Source organism: Plasmodium vinckei (assembly GCF_900681995.1).
Source record: "Plasmodium vinckei vinckei genome assembly, chromosome: PVVCY_14".
Classification (NCBI taxonomy): domain Eukaryota; phylum Apicomplexa; class Aconoidasida; order Haemosporida; family Plasmodiidae; genus Plasmodium; species Plasmodium vinckei.
In genome coordinates, this window is record NC_051306.1 from 487,770 (window position 1) to 510,451 (window position 22,682).

Genomic DNA, 22,682 nt, shown 5'->3' on the forward strand with positions numbered 1-22,682 from the left:
TGTATTTTCCTGTATATTTATCACTCTCGTTTTCTATATATTCTTACATATCATGAATTTATCTGTGTCTATATATGAGTAAAATTTATGAGTAAGAGAGTAAGCATAACAACAATTCTTCAAAACACAAAATGAAGAAATAACTGTGCATATATATAAGCTTATTCAATGAATATATTCCTGTATTTTATTATATATTTTCTTTTAAGAAAAAATATCATAATTTTTTAAAAAATATGCATAAAAATATCGTAAATATATGTTTTTTTGATCTACAAATAAGAAATATACATAAAAATATAATTAATCCTGTACACTAAGTTGCAGTTACAAAATATTTTTGCATTAAATATATACGAATAAAAATAATTATTTAAAAATATATATTAATATAAAAAGCATGATATAATTTATAGGTGTGTTGCATTAACAACATTCATTAAAAGTGCTTGTGACAAAAATTGGTTTAAATAAAAAAAATAAAAATTAAGCAATTGAAATTAATTTATCAGAACAATTCTTTTAATGAGCTCACGAAATAAAGTGTCATATTTTTATGCATATAGATGTATTCATTCATAAATTTATAAAATATTCAAAGGAACAGTAAATTTGGAAATTTTTCATATATATGGTGTTTATAACACTTATTTTTTTTTTTTTAAAATATTTCGAATAAATTTTTTTTTTTTTAATTCTACAATATTAGGAATATTTCTCATAATGATTTAAGAACAAAAAGTGAAAAGCTATTAAATTTCTGTTTTTATTTGTATGCTACTTTTACAGATTTTTTCAGTATTTTTACAATACATGTATTTATATTTTATTTTTTTTTATGGTGAGGGCGTAACGGGTAGTCCTTTGGTTATATTTTTAATTAACATGAACAATACATTTTATTTTAATTGGTTATAATATACATATGTTTCTACACGTGTGTGCGTTTATGTCAATAAGTATTGAATTCGATTTTACAAGTCTTATATTTTTATTTTAAGAAAAATAACAAAGATTAGAGAAATTGCAAGCCCCCTTTAAAAGGTATTTCAGCACAATATACAAAATCCTCTATACATACAAAAATATATATAAGTATAATAAAGCAAGGTCTAATTGCATATGCATGTAAAATTTTCCTTTATTGATATTTTTTGTGCATATTTCAATTCAATTACACACAATATTTTATTTTATGTTATTATTTTTGTTTCTATTATTGCTATAGCCATCATAAATAATTAATTCTGGTTTAGGGTTGCACATTTCTTAATTCTAAATCCTGTTTCTATTTTGTTTTAATTAAAATGCTTATTTCTGATGAATATTAAAATTTGTTTTGTTTTACATTTTTTCAATATTATATAGAACCACACAATTCTAAAATCGACGTGTATATACGAAAATATATGCATATTTTACCAAATTATAAATATATTATATACATATTGTTTAAATTCCAGTGTTTTATATATTTCTTATGGTTTTTCATCTTTTGTTTATTTTTACATTTTGAAAATTAAAAGAAATATCGTATAACCAAATGGATAGTTATGCATGTGTATTAAAAGAAAATAAGTTTCTTCGAAATTTAATAAAAGCCCATTTTTTATAATTTTTTTGTGATTATATTAAAGAAAAATACCGAGACAAAAAACATAATAAAATATAACAATAATTATGAATACAATAATGACATATTTTATTGTCTTTGTATTTTCAATTATTTTTTGATCGTGATTGTATAATTATTATTGCTCACATCATAGAAACCAAAATAACAGATAAATACAATCATAATATAATAGAGAGACAAAAACATGTTATAAAAAATAATAGTAATCATGTATACAAAAAATATGCTGTTTGTTCTGCCTATTCTTAAACCATTTTACTTCAAAAAGAGGTGTTAAAGTTAATATTTCAAAAATTTGTGATAAGATCGGAAAAAATATATATAAGAGATATTGTTACAAGTTGAGAATACAGTAACAAACTATTATCACATAAAATAGTAAGAATAAAACATTTTTTGAAACCCCATAAAAAGTACATATATATTGTGTGTTAATCCGTTTTATTACAAACTCAATGCTTTAATAATTCGGTTTTCTATTTTGCATATTTTTTCTTATCAAATATAATAATATTTTTTTAATATATATTTTCATAAAGCTTCAAAAAAAGTAATTTATATGCTTTGGCAGAATTCTATATTTGGTTTCTAAACTATATGCGATATATAGCAATAGTAAATGAAAAGAATATAATAACTCCAAATATATGCTTAATGTGTGATGGGTATAAAATTCAATTTTTGTATTATATATATTCTAACACATTATACACAAACGATAAAATTTTTTTTTTATAATTTTCTTTTCTTAATTCTTTTAATAATATTCAATTATTTTTTGCTTTTTTTTTACAATTTATTTAATTTTTTTATATTCATATTTTTGATTGATAATACGCAATTGCCATGTGCAATTAAAGCTTATCGTGAAACTTATATAAAGTTTTTCATTAATCAATTAAAATAAATTTAAAATTAAAACTTATAATACCTTGATATTTATATTTTTTATACTTATTAAGTTTAATTATATATATAGTATACAATTATGTATACATAGGTTACTAGTTATTCTTATCCATGCTACTTAAAATAGGTATTTATTATAAAAGAGAAATACATTTTCTTTGATAAATACAAACACAAAGGAATTACAAAAAAGAAAATTACAATTATATTGTGTTTTATAAAAAAAAAAGCAACATTAAGCCAGAAGAGGAATATATCATACTGAACGTATACACATCATAAAATGTATTATGAAGTATAACAATAAAAAATAGTTAATATCTTAAATTGGAGATAATAATAAGTTTAAAAAAATCACAAAAAATGCAAATATTAGTAAAAACACTAACAGGAAAAAGACAATCATTTAATTTTGAGCCTTCCAGTTCCGTTTTACAAATAAAAATGGCTATTGAAGAAAGAGAAGGCATTGATGCGAAACAAATAAGACTTATATTCTCAGGTAGGAATTTTAATAAAATTTAATAAAACTTTTATATCCCATTTTTTATGTTTAAAATAATATTTGTGTAAATCTCATTAATTTATTCATATTTTCAATTTTACTTAATTTTAAAGGGAAACAAATGCACGATGATATGAAACTAAGCGACTACAGAGTTATACCTGGCTCAACTATTCATATGATTTTACAACTAAGGGGAGGAAGAATTTGAAAACAAAGAATAGAAATAACAAATAGCGAAATTTTATTACCAATTTGCTCTCTGATTATTTCTTACATAATAAATATTATATATTTATTTTTTGTTGTTTAGTTTCTTATTTTTCTTATATTGTTATTATTACTATATTTTTTTTTTGTTATATAAAGGATGTCTAAATATAAGAGATATTTCCGATTTAGCATTACACAACATATGCTTATTTGTCCAAAACAATAACTTTATAATTTAATTAAGTATTTAGATATTCGCGCTTTTTTATATGCAATGAATATAATCCTGATAATAAACTCATATACAAAATATATGGCTAGTTATTTCAAACATATTACGATAAAATGATATTAAAAGAAATTGTATAGTTCTAAAACTCCATATAGTTTATGCAAACTAAAACATAAATGAATTCTTTATTATATTTGAAAAGAACAAATTATTAATTATTGAAATTTACTTTTTTACTCAATCCAATATATCATAGCAAATAGCTACTATCTTTATTTTCTATATCACACTAAGTGTTTTACATTCTCTTTTTTAATTACATATATATTGTCATGTTTATATATGCATTTTTTTATTAAAATTAAATTGCATTAAAGTATAATACATATACACAACGACCCTATAAATATATACTATGGGTGTGATATAAAATTTTAAAATTTTTTTTAAAACATGTAAGTTTTATGTTTTGATCACCGTGCATGACCATAATAAATGAAATCAATATACACAGCGTATAAATTAAAAAAAAACATAATAATTTACTATACATTAAATTATTGTATTGTGACAGAATAAATATTTTTTAATATATTTCTATAAGTTATGAATTTTGCTTTCTTTTTTTGAATTTATTTATTTTTGTATGCTCATATATAAGCCATCTTCAACATGATATATATAAATATATTTGCAAAGATTAATATGCATAATGTGTTATATATATAAATTCATATAATTGATACATATAATTATTATTATTATTGTTTTGTATATGATACAACAAATGAATTTTTATTATGTTTTTATAGGGGTAATGAAAACAATGGCTATCATAACTTTTAATTATATGATGCCTCTACTACTTTTATTAATAGCATTGCAAATATAGATATTGCAATTTTGACTGCTATTACTAAAATAATTGTTTGTTTTAAGATAAAATAAGTAAAAAATTGTATATATTCTATATATAATTATTTTGTTTGTAATTTTCTAAAGACAGAAAATTTGAAAGCATAGTTATTATTCATACTGAAATGAATAATGATATGCATTGCATATGTTTCTAGACGCACTTGTATTCACAGAAACATTTTCTATGTTGATTTTATTTTTTTTGATTTAACTTGCTTAATCTTTCTTGTTCTTGCATATATTTAGAGTAAGATTCATTATTCCTTATATTGTGCCTTTCACCTACGATCACAATATTACCTAATTGTGCTAAATGAATTGATCCTCCCATCATTTCTTCAGTTTCTAACTGGGATCGTAATTCATTTAAACCTTTTGCTGTATCTTTGTGTGTTTTTTTTCTCCATTCAGATAATCTTAAATCAAAAACATCTTGTATAACAAACTTAATTCTTTTGGAATACATTTTTTTTCTTTGTAATTCTTTTAATCTACCAAACCATGTATCTAACACATTTTTATATTTTTCCATTTTATCAATAAAAAATCCAGTTGAATAAATAAGTTGAAGAAAGGCTTCTATACAATATTCCTTAGGTTCATCATATGCTATTAATAAATCATGTGTAATACTTATAACAATAGATATTGATACAATTTGTCTTTGGAATAATTCTCCTATTAATTTTACTATTCCAAATAGTCTTTTTTTTTGCTTTTGCTCAGCAAAACTTAATTCTTCTTCATTTTCATCACTTTTTAATTTTTCTTTCATAGTTGATTCAAAGGTACTAGGTAAATTTTCGTATTCTTCTTGAATCTTTTTAAGCAAAGCTATTTCAAAGGATGATTTTTTTTTCATCTCAAAATTAGGGGATCTCCATTTTAGTGCCTAAAACAAAAAAAAAATAATCATAGAAAAAGTGAATAAAAAATATTATAACAAAATTTAGCTTACATTACTCATAAAGATGATAAGAAAAGATTCAAATGTATATAGAAATAATATAAAATATTATATGATCTCGTTTTTTTTCTTTTTACCTGACAAAGATCGGCATACATTTCGGACCAATCATGTTCCAAAACAGCCTTATCAATAACTTCATTTACAACTGTTTGTATTTCATCAGTATTTATGCGTGAATCCATAATTTGGCACATTTTTTCAGTTATAATGGGGAAATTTTCCACTGTTAATTTATTAAGCAAACTTTTTATTTGCCTTTTCATATATTCAAGAGGATGCATATTTTCTTTTTTTTTAAATACATATATAGCTTTAGTAGGCTTGCTAACTTCTTCCTTTGGCTCTTCGGTTTTATTTTCAGTATTTTCACCTTCTTTAGGATCTTCTGCAGTTTCATTATTTTTTTGAGCACTTGATTGAGAATTATTAGTATTATCTAATGGTTTTTCTTCAGTTTTTTCTACTTTTTTTTTATTAGCTAAATTATTAGTATTTTGCTTATTTTTTTCTTTATCTATCATATTATTATTTTCTTTTGCATTATTATCATTTTTTCCAGTTTTATTTTTATTTTTTTTATTTTTTTTTTTATCAACACTAGGTTGTGATGCTGGTGGTATGTTTAAATTATCTGGTGCAAATATGCTATCTTTCTTTGATTTTATTTTTTTTTTATTTTTATTATCATTGCCTTTTTTTGTCATATCATCTAAATTTGCACCTAGTTGGTTTAATATAACATTTTTTTGTTTAATAATAGAATTAATGTCTATATATTTATCTTCTCCTAATTCTCCCCATTCATCAAATTCTTCTTCTTCATTGTTGTTACTTTTATTATTTGGCATATTCATATTATCAGGTCGTTTATCATTAGAATTGTTGTTACTGGAATTATTTACGACATTTTGATCATTGTCATTGTTAGCATTACTATTGTTTGTAGAATTATTATTAAATGTAGCGAATCTATTCATAATATATGTACTAGCATCCATATTCCCAGAATTATTTTTTATTGCACTATTTTGATGATTATTATTTTCATTTTGTGTATTGTCTTGGCAATAATTACTTTCATTTGTGAATTCTCTTTTTATAAAATCCCCATCATCATTATTATTACCTCTCATATTATTCATGTGAGGCGAATTAGATGAATCAATATTTTTTTTTAAATTATTATCTTTCATATAATTATTTGATATATTTATATCATTATAATTGTTATTTTTATTATTTTGCATGTAAATATTATTTTGTTGATTCATATTTTCATTATCTGGATTATTCATAAAATCCATCATTCTATTATTTTTATTCGTATTGTCATTAACCATGCTATTTTTTTTATTATTCATAAAAAATGGATTTCGTGAATGTTCCCTATTGGTGCTATTATTGCGCATATTGTTATTTGGGCTTAAATTGTTATTTGGAGAATTTAGATTATTTCCATAGTATTTTGTATTTTCTTCTCTAAAATACATATCATTTTTAATTACATTACTATTATTATTATTGTCATATTTTGATTTGTAGTTAGGTGAATTATTCATTCCACTGTTATTTTCATTTTCCATATTATTATAATTCGTGTTATCATCCATGCTTGTATTCCTGCTCATTGGATTATTATTATATTGCTTCTTATAATTCATATTTTGCTTATTATCCTTAAAATTTATATTATTAAAATTATTAGAAGAGTCATTATTTTGAGAACCAAATTTATTATATTTATTATTTTTATAAAACGTTTTGTTATTCATATTGTTATTGTAATTGCCATCAGGCAAATTATTATAATTGCTGATGCTTCCCATTTTTGTATTATTTTGATTCATTTCATTATTTCCATAGTTGTTTGGATTGTTTGTTTCATCTCCTAATCCACTTATATTTGTATTTCCATGTTTCATGTTAAAACTATTTCTACTTTTATTGTAATTATTTTTAAAGTTTCTATTAAAATTATATTTTTGGTTTTCTGAATTATTCATATTTTTATTATAATTAGATTTGTTAAATTCAGTGCTATTATTTGCATTATTCATTTCGTTGTTAAAATATTTTTTTCGATAATTTCCCGAATTTCCGTCTTTATCCATTCTCCTATTGTTATCATCTATTAAGCTATCTCTTTTATTATTATTGTCATTTAACTTATTTGTATTCCTAAAAACTTTATTCGATTCGTTTCTCAAATTGTCCCAATTATTTCCTGCGTTTTCAATGTTTTTGTTGAACCTAAGAGATAAAATTAACAAAAAATATAACTATATATAAAGCTCATAAACATACATAGGTGTGCGTATCTATAATAGGTCGATGAAAAAAGTGCATGATGCATATGCTTTATCAATTTCATGTTTTTATTACCTTGACCCGTTTTCGTTGTTTCCTTCTTTTTTATCAATATCAGTTTTTATATCGTCTTTAATCTAAAAGAGTGAAAAAAAAAAAAAAAATATGTATATATATAATGATAATAAATGATATAATATGAAAATACACACTATACAGAACACATTGAACAAATATTGTGAGCATAAATGAAAAATAGTAAATTATAATTTTAAAATTACTTTATTTACGTTTTTATCAATATTTTGTACACCCTCTTGCTTCAGGTCTATACAGCTCATTTTTTATATTTTTATGTTTTTTGTGTGTATTTAGAGTTAATGCAAAAGATATTATATAATTATGATACATTAAAACATATATTTTATTTATGTAATAATGTTTAATGGTTTCTATGTAATGTAATTTATTTTTTGCACAAATATTTAAAGCACATAAACATAGAAATTGTAAAAAAAAATAATAAAAGCTATAATAGTAAAGTATATAAAAGTATGTATAATACTTTTGATATATAAAGTTATTATAAATATGTAATTTTTATATGATAAATGATAATATGCATTTGATGGAGGATAAAATAAATTATACACATATAGGCTTAATATGTATATACTTATTTAAAAGGTTCAAAACCCAAACAAATGTAATTAACACATTAAATAAAAGGCTTATCACTAATCTTAAGAATAAAATTGTGATATTGGAAAAATGGGGTATTATATGTTATAGATTTATATGTACAATGAACATATATTTTCTCATATTTCCATCTTATTTTTTATTTTTTACTCAATAAATTAAAAAAAATAAAAAATATATAAAATGCTAAAGCATTCTTAATCTTAATACGAATATATTTATATATATCATAAACACTAATATACAATATGCATATTTACCGATTATGCATTAATAATATATGAATGTAAATACGTATAATGTTTTTTTATTATATATAAAAAAAAGAGGTGTACGTATATTAATAATAATACCAATATATGTTTATTTTTTATTGATATATTTATTATTTTTTTTTTTATTAAAAAAAATGTATAAATTTGTAAAAAATTTGATCATCAAATGACGAAATTTGTTTGAGTAATTATAATATGCACGTTGAAAAAATATATATATATATATATATATATAATATTATGTATAATATAAAAAAAATAAAATACCCCTTTTATTATTACATACATATATATTGCCATTAAACACAAGCATGTATTAAAACTTGAGAATATTTAAGCAAAAATATTTCAAGCATGTATTTCAAAAAAATAAAGTTTTAATAAATTGGATTATATAATAAAGTTTTATTAAAAGCTAATTCAATATTTTTTGTTTGTGTTTAAACAAATTTGGCTTATATTTTTATTTTAAAGAATATAATCATAAATCATCGTTTTTCAATATTATCTCATAATATATTTATTTATTTTACACCATTACAGTTGCTATACAATATTAAATAGATTGGAAACTTTTGTATTATCCTTATAAATAAATATGAATTATTTTTTTCATTGTATTCAAATTTTGTGGCTCTTGTTTAAAGATAAAAAATATATATTAAATAATATATACGCTTTTTTGTTCTTTGAAAATTATAATTTTGTATAAGCGTACATAATCTTATGGACGGATTATTGAAATATTTATTTGGGTATGTTTTTTATTCCTATATGAATAGTTTGTCCTCATTAATATTTAAAGGTGAAATATATTATTTTTATATTCAAAAATGCATATACAATGGTTTTAACATTGTCAAATTTTTAAACAAATATGGAAATATAGACTGTTTAGTAGATCATATGATGAATGCTTAATGTTAATATATATATGCACATATGTAAATATATACATATGCGAATATTTATATGTACTAACAGAATAAAATGATAAAAGGAGGCAAAATAAGTATGCTAAGTTAAAAATTATAAAAATAAAATATCAATACCAAACCACATCGTATTTCTGATACGATAATTTTATAAGTATAGTTACATAATATGTTAAATTACATTTTTTATGGTTACAAAAAATAATATAATTTTTATACCCCCTAAAATGAAAGAAATATTAATATGTTTAAAAAAAATAAAAATAAGAAATGTGTTTGGAAATATTATACTTAATTATTAATTTTATCAAAGTTTTTTTGATTATTGTGGCACCCAACAAAATTTTCATATAATGGTTCAAATAAAATATTAATTTCCGTCTGAATATAATTAAATATATTGTTGAATATATCTCGGGAAAAAATGCCGTCTGCAAAGAAAAAAAAAAATATTATAGCATTCTATAACTTATATAATACTTATGTAACGTTTTTACGCAGATTTATAAATTTTTGTTAATTTAAAATAATTTCATTGATTTTTTTGTCATTTAAATATTTTTACATCATTTATTATTATTATATTATTATATTTTTTTGTGTGTGTGAAGTAATGCCAAATCAAAGTATAATTAATATATTTTTGCATAATTTTATATAATTTCTTTGATTAGGCATATTTATTTATATATATATTAAGGTGATGTATGAAATTACAGTGTTTTTGTAAAATAGTAATTAAATTGGCATTCAATTTTATTTATATGTAGGAAAATAAAGAAAATATAAAAATGATACCTATATTTATATATGTTATTAATAGCACAATTTTCAAAATGATTAAAGAATAATATATACAGCCAATCAATGCACAAAACGTATTAGTTTTAAGGCATTATCACTATTTAAAAATATAAATATATATATATTTATATGTTAATATTGTTATAAGTAATAAATTGATAAACGGGGAATAATTACTTATGTGAATTATTCATGTTGTGGTTAACCCCTTTACAAATATAAATACACAATTGTATTTAGAATATTATATCAGAAAGGGGAGAAGTTAAAATGACTGACTCTATGAACTTGAGAGATTCTGGAAAATCTCATGAACTTTTCATAGGAAGTAATATGTAAGTATAAAAAAAGTAGAAAACGGAGTAATACATCCACAGCATTCATGCATATGCCAATATAAATTATATCAGTTTTAATGGTGCATCCTTGTAAACGTATATTTTTTAACATGTATTTGGTTTCAAAATATTCATTACTTTATAAAATTTATTATAAGATCCATATGCACACATATACATGCAAATGGAATAATAAAAAAAGATGCATGCGGAAATATTTTTATTAGAAAATGTTTAATTATTTGAAATTGTAAATCTATCAGAATGAATGCATTTGAAAATTTTTGTGCCATTTCAATGAGCACAATAATAAAATAATCAATGTGAATCATGCATAAAAAATAATGTATATATAAATGTGTGTAGTAATTTGTCTATTCATCGAACATCTTTGTTATGTCTATTGTATTAAATTAATGGTTATATTATAATATTTGTATTTTTCATTGTTTTTCAGAACCGAAAATGTGTATGAGAACGAAATAAATGCTATGAAAGAAATGACTAGTTCAAATGATGTTAGAATGGGGACCAAAATAAAAAAAGCAACAGTTAATGGCGAAGGAGAAATAAAAAGAAAGCATACAAAAAAAAAAATCGATATTATGAGCTTATTGAAAAAAGATAAAAAGATATATAAAATGGAAAAAGGATCCATTTCCGATATATATGATTCTTATTTACTATCTAATCCAGAGCATGTAGATCACCAAAAATATTATTTATCTTTTAGTGAATTAAATAAACAGAACTCTTCTGATAAAAATACAAATGCCAATGCTAAGCATAGCGATAAAAGAAATTCCAAAAGTGTGAGGAATATGAAAAAAAAGATAAGTATGAATAAGAAGAAATCGAAAGACGATAATGATAATGTAAAGATTAAAAAAAAAAAAAGCAGTAATAAAAAAAAAAAAAAAAGTCTAAATTATATAGATAATTCTAATAATGCTGAAGAGGAAACACAAGCACAAAACAGTATGGAAAAGAATTTAAATTTTGAACCCCATGACGATTTAAAGAGAGAAGTCGAAAAGATAAAAGCAGATATAGATAAAATAAAAAAAAAAGGAAATGTAAAAAGAATTTATGATGATTTAAAATATATTTTACTTTTTCAAAACGAAATAATTGATATATTAATAGAAGATATAAGAAAAAATAAATTAAAAACAAAATATGAATATTTAGAAGACAGTACAATTAAAGATGATATAAATAAAGTTATTCTAAATCAAATAACATTTGATCTTTTAAAATTTAAATATATCAATACTAAGTTAAAAGAATTAATTTTGTGTGTTTATGATACGAAAAAATTTAATAGTTTAATAAAAGAAATTATATATAATAAAATAAATGAAATGAAAAGGATTGGAGCTCAAGATGGAGAACTTACTTTTGCTAAAACAATGCTATCTTTTTTATATAAGCAATTAAAATATTCTTTAGAAGAAGAAGTACAAAGTTATTATGACAATGTAAAAAATCTAAATGATGATATTCATAATATAAAAAAAAATGTGATAAACTTAATTTTTAATTCAATAGATAATATGACAACTATTCCATCTCCTGAAAAAATCTACAACGTTTTAGGAAATGACCAGATAGAAAAAAAAAAAGAATACGAATATAAAGCTGCTCAAAAGAAGCAATTAGTATGTCCACCATATTATAGAGATTTGAATGATTTTTTTTATTTATACGATTCTATTTATACTGATGATAAAATAAATGCTGCTAAAGCCAGCGTATTATCACAGCATATGAGTAAATTTAAGAATTATTGCATTATAGATAAAATAAACAAAGGGGTAGAAGAAGACACCCCCAATGTTGATATAGCACTTCATAGAAATGTATCAAATAAAAATAGTGAAATTAATACAGTGCCACAAGTTTTAAATACAGCCCAATTATGTAAAAGTTCTCATAAATTGAAAACCCAATCATATCCTGCTCATTTATCTCATCAAAATATTTACAATAACTTGCCAAACAATTTGGCTAATAATGCAATTGATATGACGATGCATGGTAATGCTATTTTGAATAATAAATTGAACAACCATGCAGAAGCTTCAAGTATGCAATTTGGTACTTTACCTAATGCAAAGCCATTAAATGAATACAATTTTGATGCAATACAAAATGGGTACACAAATATGAACACTCAGAATATTAATAAAACTTATAGTAATAATAGGCTTACACATAATTTAAATATAGATAACCGAAGTATGCATAATAATATTCCTACCAATAGTAATAAAAATAATAATGTAATGATGCCATTATCATTTAGGAATATTCCAGAATGTAATTTGTTTTGTAATGGAGATACACGAATTTCAAGTGAACAAATTAATTGTGTTAATTTTATAGATAACTGTAATAATGTACAAAATGAAATATATAATAATAATATTTTGTATAAATGTATAGACAATACTCATGGTAATAAAGTATCCATAAGAAGGGTTGATAATTTGTACTATGATCCGGATACTATGCAACTTATAGCAAATAACAATTTTATACCTGCCAAATTTTCTGTTGATAATGATCATAATAGAAATTTAAATAGTAGCCACCATGTATTGAACATAGAAAATATGGATAATGAGATCCATATTCATGACCCTAATAATGATGAAAATGCACACGTAGGTAACAACATTCAGTTGAGCAATTATGAAACTAAGAATGTGGATACAAATGTAGATAATGCTCATGCATACTCAGGTTTTGAAATATTGTCTGATAAAGAAGATTTTAAAAAAATCGAAACATTTTTAAATGATAAATGGGGTAGTTTTAAACTTTTTGAGAAATGGCTAAAAGATTGCTCAAAATGGCAATGGATAGATTTAAAATTACAAAAAGAATATATTAATAATAATATAGAATTAGAAAAATTAAAAGAAGAGAAAAAAAAATATTTAGAAAAATGTATAAATAATAAAATAAAAGAATTATGGTGTGGTCGCGTAAAGGGTTTAATGAATGTAAAATTGTGTAGTATGGAAAAAAAAATAGCAAATGAATTTTCATTAAACAATATAATTAAAAATAATATTCATGAGGTTACATTAGATTATGAAAGAAGTGCAATGTGTCATCAGGATTTATATGCCCAACTTTATGTAACTGGTTTAAGCAGTAAAAAAATAGAAATGATAAAAAAAGTTAATGAATTTAATAATGGCCAAGCCAATGCTCAAGAGAATGAAAACGATGCAAAAAAAAAAAAAGATTCATCAAAAAAGAAGGGATATGTGCACTCTTTAATTTATAGTTTCAATAAAAAAACGAACAAACAAAATAAGAGCAAATTTAGCATTATTAAGGATACAAAACAAGCTATTGAAAACCCTAAAAAGCAAAGCTTGACAGAAAAAACAGATGGTGAAGGAATAACTCCTAATAATAATAATGAAGATGGAGGAAAGATAGAAAATAAGCAAAAAAGAAACAGTGCTGAAAATACTACTACTAATAATAACAATGTAAATGAACAATACAAAAAAAGAAATAGCGATGAAACAGATAAGCGAAATATTACACGAATGGATAAACTTAATAATCCAAATCTTGGTAAACGAAATAGTTACAATGAAGGAATTATTGAAGATAAGGAAATAAAAGAAGCAAATAAAACTAATGATGAATATTATGCTAATAATTCATACGAAAATAATATGTCCTACTTGGATAATGATTCTTTTAAAAATAAAAATTCAAATAAACCTGAAATAGTTGAAAAAAACAATAGTAATATAAAAAAGAAAAAAGGAGATAATCTTGGTGGATCTTTTTTTGGTAGTTTCTTTATGTTCCGAGGCGACCATAATAAAAAGGGTTCACAAATTGAGTCAAATAATGGATCTGCAATTGTAGAAGGCAAATCGGATGGCTCAAATGACGCGTCTGATTATTCGTTCAAATATAATAATAAAGAAGATAAAAAAAGACGCATGAAAAAAAAGAATAGCAAAAAAAGTAATATCAGTACTTTTAAAAAGATATTTAATTTAAGCAGAAAAAAAAAAAAAAAAGAAGACGATAAATCCCCATCTCCAAAATCAAAAGAAAAAAATAAAAGAAAAGATAATACAATTGACACCAATGTTGAAAATAATGAAGATAAATATAACAACGAAAGTAGTAGTCAAAGTAGCAATGAAGAAGATGATCATACTAATAATTATAAAAAAAATGATCCAAACAAAAAAAAGACTAATAAAAGTGATGATGATGAAGATTTAAATAACAAATCAAGCTCGACAGAAGAATTTAAATTTGATGACGAATTCGAATTTCAAATTTTAAAAAAAGAAGTAGGTGATCATTTGCATATTGAAGATGATATTGAAAAAAGTATAATATTTGAGAGGTTTGACGAAGAAGACGCGTTTGATGTTGCCACAAATAAAAGCAATAGCTCTAGCTCAAATTCAAATGATTCAAATAAATCCATTCATCAAACTGATCATACTGAAACCAAAATTAAAACTAAAAAAAATAGTAACGATAAAAGCGAAAAAAAAAACTCAGCTGAGGTAAAAAATTTACCAGTGGTCAAAACGGATAACCTTCAAGAAAAAGAAAAAATTACTGAAAATGTGAATCAAAAAGATGAACCTAAGAGTAAAAAAAAAAATTCGGTAACACTTCAAGAAAATAATGAAATAATTGGAGAAGATACGAATCTGTCTAAAGTAATTACAGAAACAAAGAAAGTGAAATCAGAAGATAGCTCGAAAAATGAGCATGATAAAAATAAAGAAGTGCTATCGTTAGAAAAAGGTGATGAAAGGAAGGAATCCAATGCTTTGAATGCTGTAGATAAAACCGAATACGATGAGGTAAAAGAGATAATAGAAGATAATATTAAAGAAAATGAAACAGAAAAGGGTTCAATGAATAAAAGTAAAAGAAATGATTCTATTGCATATTCATGTGCATCTTATTATTCAAATGCAGATGAAACTTATTATGATAAATATTCAAAAATAGGAACTAGCGAAAAAAAAAATAAAAATAAGTTTAATAAATTTTTAACAAATCTGGGAAAATTTGGTTTTAAACATTCAAAGAAAAAGGGCGAAGAAAAAACAAATTATAGCCAAAGTGTTGTAACAGATAATGATGATAATGTTACTCTAAATAAAATTGATGATCATAAAAATAATCCAGACGTACTAGAAAAAGAAGATTACATTTTAGATGACCCTCATATAAATTGGGAAACTGAAAAGCTTATTATACATAGTGATGGAAGTGAAAAAAGTGATAAACACCATAATAAGAATAAAGAAAACAATAAAAGTGAAGAATCAACCAAGAAAAAAATGAGTATAAAAGTTGATAAATTATATTCATATATAAATAAATTAAAAGAAAAAAAAAGGAGCGTAACAAATAATGATGTGCTTGATCAAAGCGTGAACGTATCAAAACATAAAGAAGAAGAAAATTCGAAAGTTGACAATAAAATTATGGAGAAGAAAGACGATAAAGATACTGCTAACAATATCAATGAGACAAATGAAAATAACAAAAATACTAATAAATATAAAATGGGAAATCCCCGTGACAATATTACTATAGTGAAGAAAGAAAATAACGAATGTAAAATAAATGAAATAGAAATAAACCATAACATAAAAAGTGTGGATAATGAAAATAGCAGTATGGATGAAAATTTATTAGGAGAAAAATATAAAACTAACTCTTTTGATAATTGTAAAAAATCACCAAAATTTGGAAATAGTTCTAATGATATAGACAATATAAAATGGGATGAAGATTTAGCTGAAAAAATTTTAAATGATTCTTATTTGGAACAGCATTCTAAGGATAGCAAGAGTAGTAGGGAGAGTAAAAAAAAGAAAGAGAAGAAGAAAAAGAGTAAACAAAACAAAGAACGAAATAATGGTGAAAAAAGTCAAAGCATAAAAGACGATAGCCCCCTTTCTATGTTAGATTATGAAGTAAATAGCAATAAAAAAGGAAAAAAAAGTAATAAAAAAAAAAAAAATTATAATGAGATAATACTTTCAGATGATATGATTGATAAGAAAGAAGTACCTAATACGATGTACAATGAAATATATCTTCATAATAGCCACACATATTTAGGTGAAAAATCAAATAAACTTCAGGATTATCAGGATAGTATTGATTCCTTTTCATTGAAAAAAAAAAATAATGATGATGATAGTGCTTCATCAAACTCATTAAGTGCTGTAAAATTGTCGAGTTTTATATCGACACCAGATAGCCAAGATGACGATAGTAATAAAAATTTTGAGAGTATATTAAAAAATGAAACCAATATGGATATATAATTACCGTAAAATAAGGAAAAATTATGAAACATTGTAAACAATTTTAAATAATACATATTTTCATTTGCTATATTTTTTACATAATATTTTATCATGTATTCTATTGTTTTATTTATTGTTTTTGTTGATTTGTCCTTATATACCTTGTCAATAAATAAATGATGAATTATCCTTTATCCGATGATTAATTATTTTACTATAACTTTTTATATTTTCTTATGTTTTTGTTTATAAAAGTTTATATTTATAAAAAAAAAAAAACGCGATTTGTTAAATATATATAACAGTATATGCATATATATATGTACATAATTTCATTATTAAAAAAATTGTGGAAATCAAATTAATGAGTTTCCACATATGCTCACCTATATATTTTTATTTTGGGGGGAGCTATAACGGGATTATAAATATGAGGATATAATTGGTTTCCCCATAAACTCAAAGATATATATCACCGTAGTGTTGTAATTTGTTTTGCCACATTATTTTTTTGAGGACTTAAAAAATAGTGTGCAAAAAACAATGCCAAGGATATTCAAACTAATTTTCAAATTTTGAAGTATCATAATTATTTTTATTTTCTTTAAAAAATTCCTCAAACTTTTCTCTTTGCTCCTTAAGGTTCCAATCTTCTTTGTGATAGACATCTTCAAATAATCCTCCTACAATATTATATCTTTTAACATTTTCATATTTTTTTAATTCTTTTAATACCTTTTCTTTGACACTTTTTCTATGTAATTGATCTTCATTATCTGTGTATAAATTTTTATTTTTTAAATACAAGAATAATCTGCTTATTGGATGAACTCCTTCTTTTTTCCATGCATCATTTTCTTCTTTGGGTCTGTACAAACTTGAATCGTCCGAAGTGCTATGATGCCCATACCTGTAGGACATAAATTCCATAAAAACGGGTTTGGATTCTTGAATGCAAATATCTCTCATTTTTTTGGTAGCTAAATAACTAGCGAATAAATCATTTCCATCGACTCTTATAGATTCAATGCCTAATGCTAATGCCCTAGGAGCAATACCGTCTCCTCTATATTGATCTTTTATAGATGTGGATATAGCATATAAATTATTTTTACAAATAAACATAGTTTGGGATTCCCTTACAGCAGCAAAATTTAAACCAGCATAAAAATCCCCTTCAGATGACGATCCATCACCACAGAATGTCGCAGCAACTGCTTTTTTATTATCTAATTTTAATGCATAGCCACAACCAGCAGCATGAGACAATTGTGACCCTAATGGTGTAGTAATTGTATGAATATTTAAATCTTTCTTAGTATAACATATACACATTTGTCTTCCTTTACCTTCATCATACTTTGTTCCAAAAAGTTGATTAAGTATATCTTCATAAGTAAAACCTCTACTTAATAAAATACCAGTTTCTCTATATTGGCAATATAAATGATCATCTACAGTTAAGGCTTTACCAATTCCATAATGTAAGCCTTCTTCTCCATCATTTACTATATAAAATGATATTCTTCCTTGCCTTTGAATACCATAAAATATTTCATCCCATATCGAAAATTCCACCATCTGTTTATACAAGTTTAATACTTCTTCATCATTAAACGGTGCAGTATGACCATCTAATAAATTTCCATTCGTATCCAAAATACGAAATATTGGAAGTTTTGCAACTTCATTTACTGTTTTTAAGTCTGTGGAAAATTCAGAATGAATTAACCCATCTGTGTAAATTTTATATCCTGAAAATTTATTTTGTTTACTTAAGTTACATATCTTTCTTTTGGAACATAACTTTATAAGATTATTATTCCTGCATACAAATTTTTGCAAAGTATTCATCATTATTTTAAACAATATAAAATATTACACCTTTTATTCAATTCAATACTCTTTGTTGTCCCCAGTATTATTACTATATTATTACATATACATATATTATATATAATTACACAGGAGTATACATAGTTTATTTTTTTAACACAGTTTACATATTATACATATGCTTGTATTTATTTATCTATAAATTGCTCAATTAAATAATGCTCCAAAGAAATGGATTACAAGCGGACATTTTTTTCCTTTTTAAATGTTAAAAAAATGAAATATTATAAATAGCTAAAAGAAGAAAAAAATATATGGTCACAAAAATAAAATTATTATCGTGTATGAGTGTGTTTTAAAAATTACTTGTTTATATGCATACGCAACGTTTTACCCTTTTTGTTTTTCGATGTGTATATATTTTTACTAGTATATCATTGCGTACCTTGAAAATGTACGTGGTGAATAATTTTTTAATAAAAAAATATATATTCTCAATATTGTGTTATTATATATATATTATTAATATATGTAAAATTATATTATATTCTTATAATCAACACCAAAAAATGTAATAATATCATAATGTGTAATATGCCGCTATATAATGCCCTAATATGTATATATATACATTTGACTTGTGAACAAATATTGAGATATATATGTTAGAACATCCTTAAACTCATTTTTTAAGCTTATAAAATATATTTAAAATTGTGTGGAAATAATTATAATGAGAAAACCGAATATATATAAAGAAATGCAGAATTGTACTTGTAAGTACATATTTAGGGAAAATAGTTAAATTTTAATATACTTAAATGATATCATTATTTTTCATATATTTTACAATTACATAAAATAAGCTTGTATTCGTATATTATTATGAGCAATACACATATATGTTACTTTGTAATATTATGTAAACGCCGTTGAATATTATGTTCCTCATATGGGATATAATATTGGGCATCCTCAAAGGTATATTTTAAGCAGTTTACCATTGTGTATAGTTATGACTTTTACCTTAATTTTTTTAATTTCTCGATGGATCATAAACAAATTTTATAGTTAATTATGCTTTTCAAAAATGTGTAATTAAATTAAAAAGGGAAAAAAGATAAATATCGATATTTCTACCACAAAATATATAAAAATATCATTTAAATATTTTCCACGCAATGGTTCATCACAAATTACATTATTTACAATTATAAAATGTCTTGTGTACGTGATATTTGGTATATAAAGAAAAGACATTATATAATAACTTCTGATTATATCTTATTATGTTTTTTTTAGCTAAAAAACACATATTTAAAGGTACATGCACAAATTAAAAATTATATAAAATTATAAACTGCATTTTTCTTTATTTCTGAATTTGAATTTCAAGCTTGAATAAGGAAAGCCGCTTATATTTTAAAAGACGGAATGTTACATCCTTTAAAAATATGTTTTCACACATATAGTACTATGTACATAAATGTCTTTATATATATTTATTAACTTTAATAATCAAAAAACAAATAAAAACATAAATAAATTTTACTAATATCAAAAATACACGTTAGTTTACAAAAATAAAATGTTATTTAATTTTGGTCTTTAATTTATGTAAACCTGAGTTAAATAAATAATAACGGTTTTACAAGCATGATTGGTTGCTATATATATTTTTATGCTGATGTGTAAAATTTACAATTGCAAATTAATTTATTCAAGCTCTGTTTGATAAAAAATTATAACTCTTGTTGTATTTTTACTATTTTTAACATTTAAATTTTATTAACATATAATAAGCATATTATTGTAAACTTTACATTGCGCGTGCAATTTAGCTTTTAAAATAACAATTTTACATATACGAAAATTGTAAATCCCATTAATTGTCCTTTGGCTTCTCGCACAGCAAAATAACGAATAAATCATATATTAACCTAATAGAAGGCATTTAACACATTTAATATTTACCCCAAAATTAAGAAATTTCGGCTACAACATTTTTTAGTTTTTTGTATTTGTATGTAATGCTTAAAATATGAAAATTCATAGGAAAAAAAAACAAAAAGTATATATTTTAACATGTCACCAAATGTATTAAAGTGTATAAGTTAAAGATTATATTTTAGTTGTAACATATGAACATATATTTTTTTTCTTTTAGAAAATGATTACAACAGTTGTATCGCCGTTTGTTACATTACAGTCAGCCCCGGTTGTTTACACAACAACATATAATGTAGTACCACAAACGGTTGTCTACACTTTTCCTCAAACTATACCAATTATCAAAAACATTCAAGTTATTCCGGCTCCACAGGTTTGCCTTAGCTATGCCTACACTTCTCCCGTAACAGTAATAATATGATATGGAAATAGAAGAATAAAAATAAAACATCCCACTGAGAAATGAGCTTAAAAAAAATAAAAATAAGCTTCATTAAGATGGCAAATATTCCTTATGAAGATATAAATACATTTTTAATGTAAATAAGTTTCTTTATATAAGCTGTTTATCATATAAATATTTATATATTATATTTAAAAACATGGCTTACTGTTTTTTTGAATAAATTGCAAAATAGCAATATTTTTGCACACATATATTATATCTTATGTTTTTGTTATTAAATCATATGCTTTATTTGTTACACATTTTTTTCCTTTTTATATTATGCTGTAATTTTTTTCATACTCAAAAAATGCTTTATTTAAAAAAGCAATAAGAAAAAAAAATATTTTTTAACATTCTCTCAATTTTGTATGTACATAAAAACTAGTATAGTTAGCTATTGTTACTACTAGATCTTTATTACACACACCAAAACATCCAAAAAATATTATTGCGTGTTAATAAAAAAAAATAATTGAAAATTTTTTCTATATTTTGGGAATATACGCATATTGATCTTAGTATTATTCTGTCTAAGTAGCCAATTTTAATTGGTTACATGGAAAAAATATATATATTGTTAATTAAAAAGCTATATATATAAAAATATATAAATTGGTCATAACAATTTGTAGATTGTTTTATAAATATAACAAAGAAAATAGCTATTTTGTCATTTTTATTAGCTACTGTTATTGAAAAAAAATGTATCCACAACTTATTTAAAAAAAATATAATAAAGCGAAATTTATTTAGACAATTAAAAAATATTTTATTTATATTTTGTAGGTAGCTATTTAGTTAAAAAATAATTCAAAAAAAAAAATTAATTAAGTCTCTATATTATAATTTTAATTATTAAATTTATTTTCATTTATTATGAGAATTAATTAATTAATTTTTATGCAGTTTCCAAATAATTTTAATACAATTTTTTTTATTTTTACACTCAATTTTAATAACATCAATCATAGTACTATTATATAAAATTAATATTTTTACAGTAGACTTAATATTTTATAACATATTTTTACATTCTCCATATTAGTATTTTCATATATAATTGCTTAGTTATTTCTCCTTTTTCTTTTTACTTAAAATTACAAAATTTGCAAAAATGTCTATCTTATTCGCCCCAAGCTCCTCAATAATATACAAGGAATGTATATCTGTTCCCGTTGTGTCAACACCAGCCGTATATACCATATACACAGCACCTACTCCAACTATCATAGCAACACCAATACAACCTCGCTTTCCAGTTGTTTTAATTTCGAATCCAATAGGGGGAAAAACCATAATAATATGAGAATATTGAGAATTTACAATTTGCTTATATTGTGGAATAAACTAGGCATATTGAATAAAT

At 22.8% G+C, this 22,682-nt stretch overlaps 5 protein-coding genes across 5 annotated transcripts; 3 read left to right on the forward strand and 2 right to left on the reverse strand.

Annotated features, from left to right (window-relative positions):
* Positions 1-4,606: 4,606 nt before the first annotated feature.
* On the reverse strand, positions 4,607-8,031 carry PVVCY_1401310 (eukaryotic translation initation factor 4 gamma, putative; the record flags this gene model as incomplete). Its single annotated transcript, XM_008624893.2, has 4 exons — positions 4,607-5,305; positions 5,458-7,633; positions 7,766-7,827; positions 7,972-8,031. The coding sequence occupies 4 exons, from the start codon at positions 8,029-8,031 to the stop codon at positions 4,607-4,609; spliced, it is 2,997 nt and encodes a 998-aa protein (XP_008623115.2).
* Positions 8,032-10,676: 2,645 nt separating this feature from the next.
* PVVCY_1401320 (conserved Plasmodium protein, unknown function) lies at positions 10,677-17,100 on the forward strand (the record flags this gene model as incomplete). The annotated part of the gene is made up of 2 exons (XM_008624892.1): positions 10,677-10,741; positions 11,202-17,100. The coding sequence occupies 2 exons, from the start codon at positions 10,677-10,679 to the stop codon at positions 17,098-17,100; spliced, it is 5,964 nt and encodes a 1,987-aa protein (XP_008623114.1).
* A 543-nt stretch (positions 17,101-17,643) lies between these two features.
* PVVCY_1401330 (2-oxoisovalerate dehydrogenase subunit alpha, mitochondrial, putative) lies at positions 17,644-18,939 on the reverse strand (the record flags this gene model as incomplete). Its single annotated transcript, XM_008624891.1, has 1 exon — positions 17,644-18,939. One exon carries the CDS (start codon positions 18,937-18,939, stop codon positions 17,644-17,646), a length of 1,296 nt encoding a protein of 431 aa, XP_008623113.1.
* Positions 18,940-21,088: 2,149 nt separating this feature from the next.
* Positions 21,089-21,289, forward strand: PVVCY_1401340 (conserved Plasmodium protein, unknown function; the record flags this gene model as incomplete). The annotated part of the gene is made up of 1 exon (XM_008624890.2): positions 21,089-21,289. One exon carries the CDS (start codon positions 21,089-21,091, stop codon positions 21,287-21,289), a length of 201 nt encoding a protein of 66 aa, XP_008623112.1.
* Positions 21,290-22,430: 1,141 nt separating this feature from the next.
* On the forward strand, positions 22,431-22,622 carry PVVCY_1401350 (apical ring associated protein 1, putative; the record flags this gene model as incomplete). Its single annotated transcript, XM_037634839.1, has 1 exon — positions 22,431-22,622. One exon carries the CDS (start codon positions 22,431-22,433, stop codon positions 22,620-22,622), a length of 192 nt encoding a protein of 63 aa, XP_037490884.1.
* Positions 22,623-22,682: the final 60 nt, after the last annotated feature.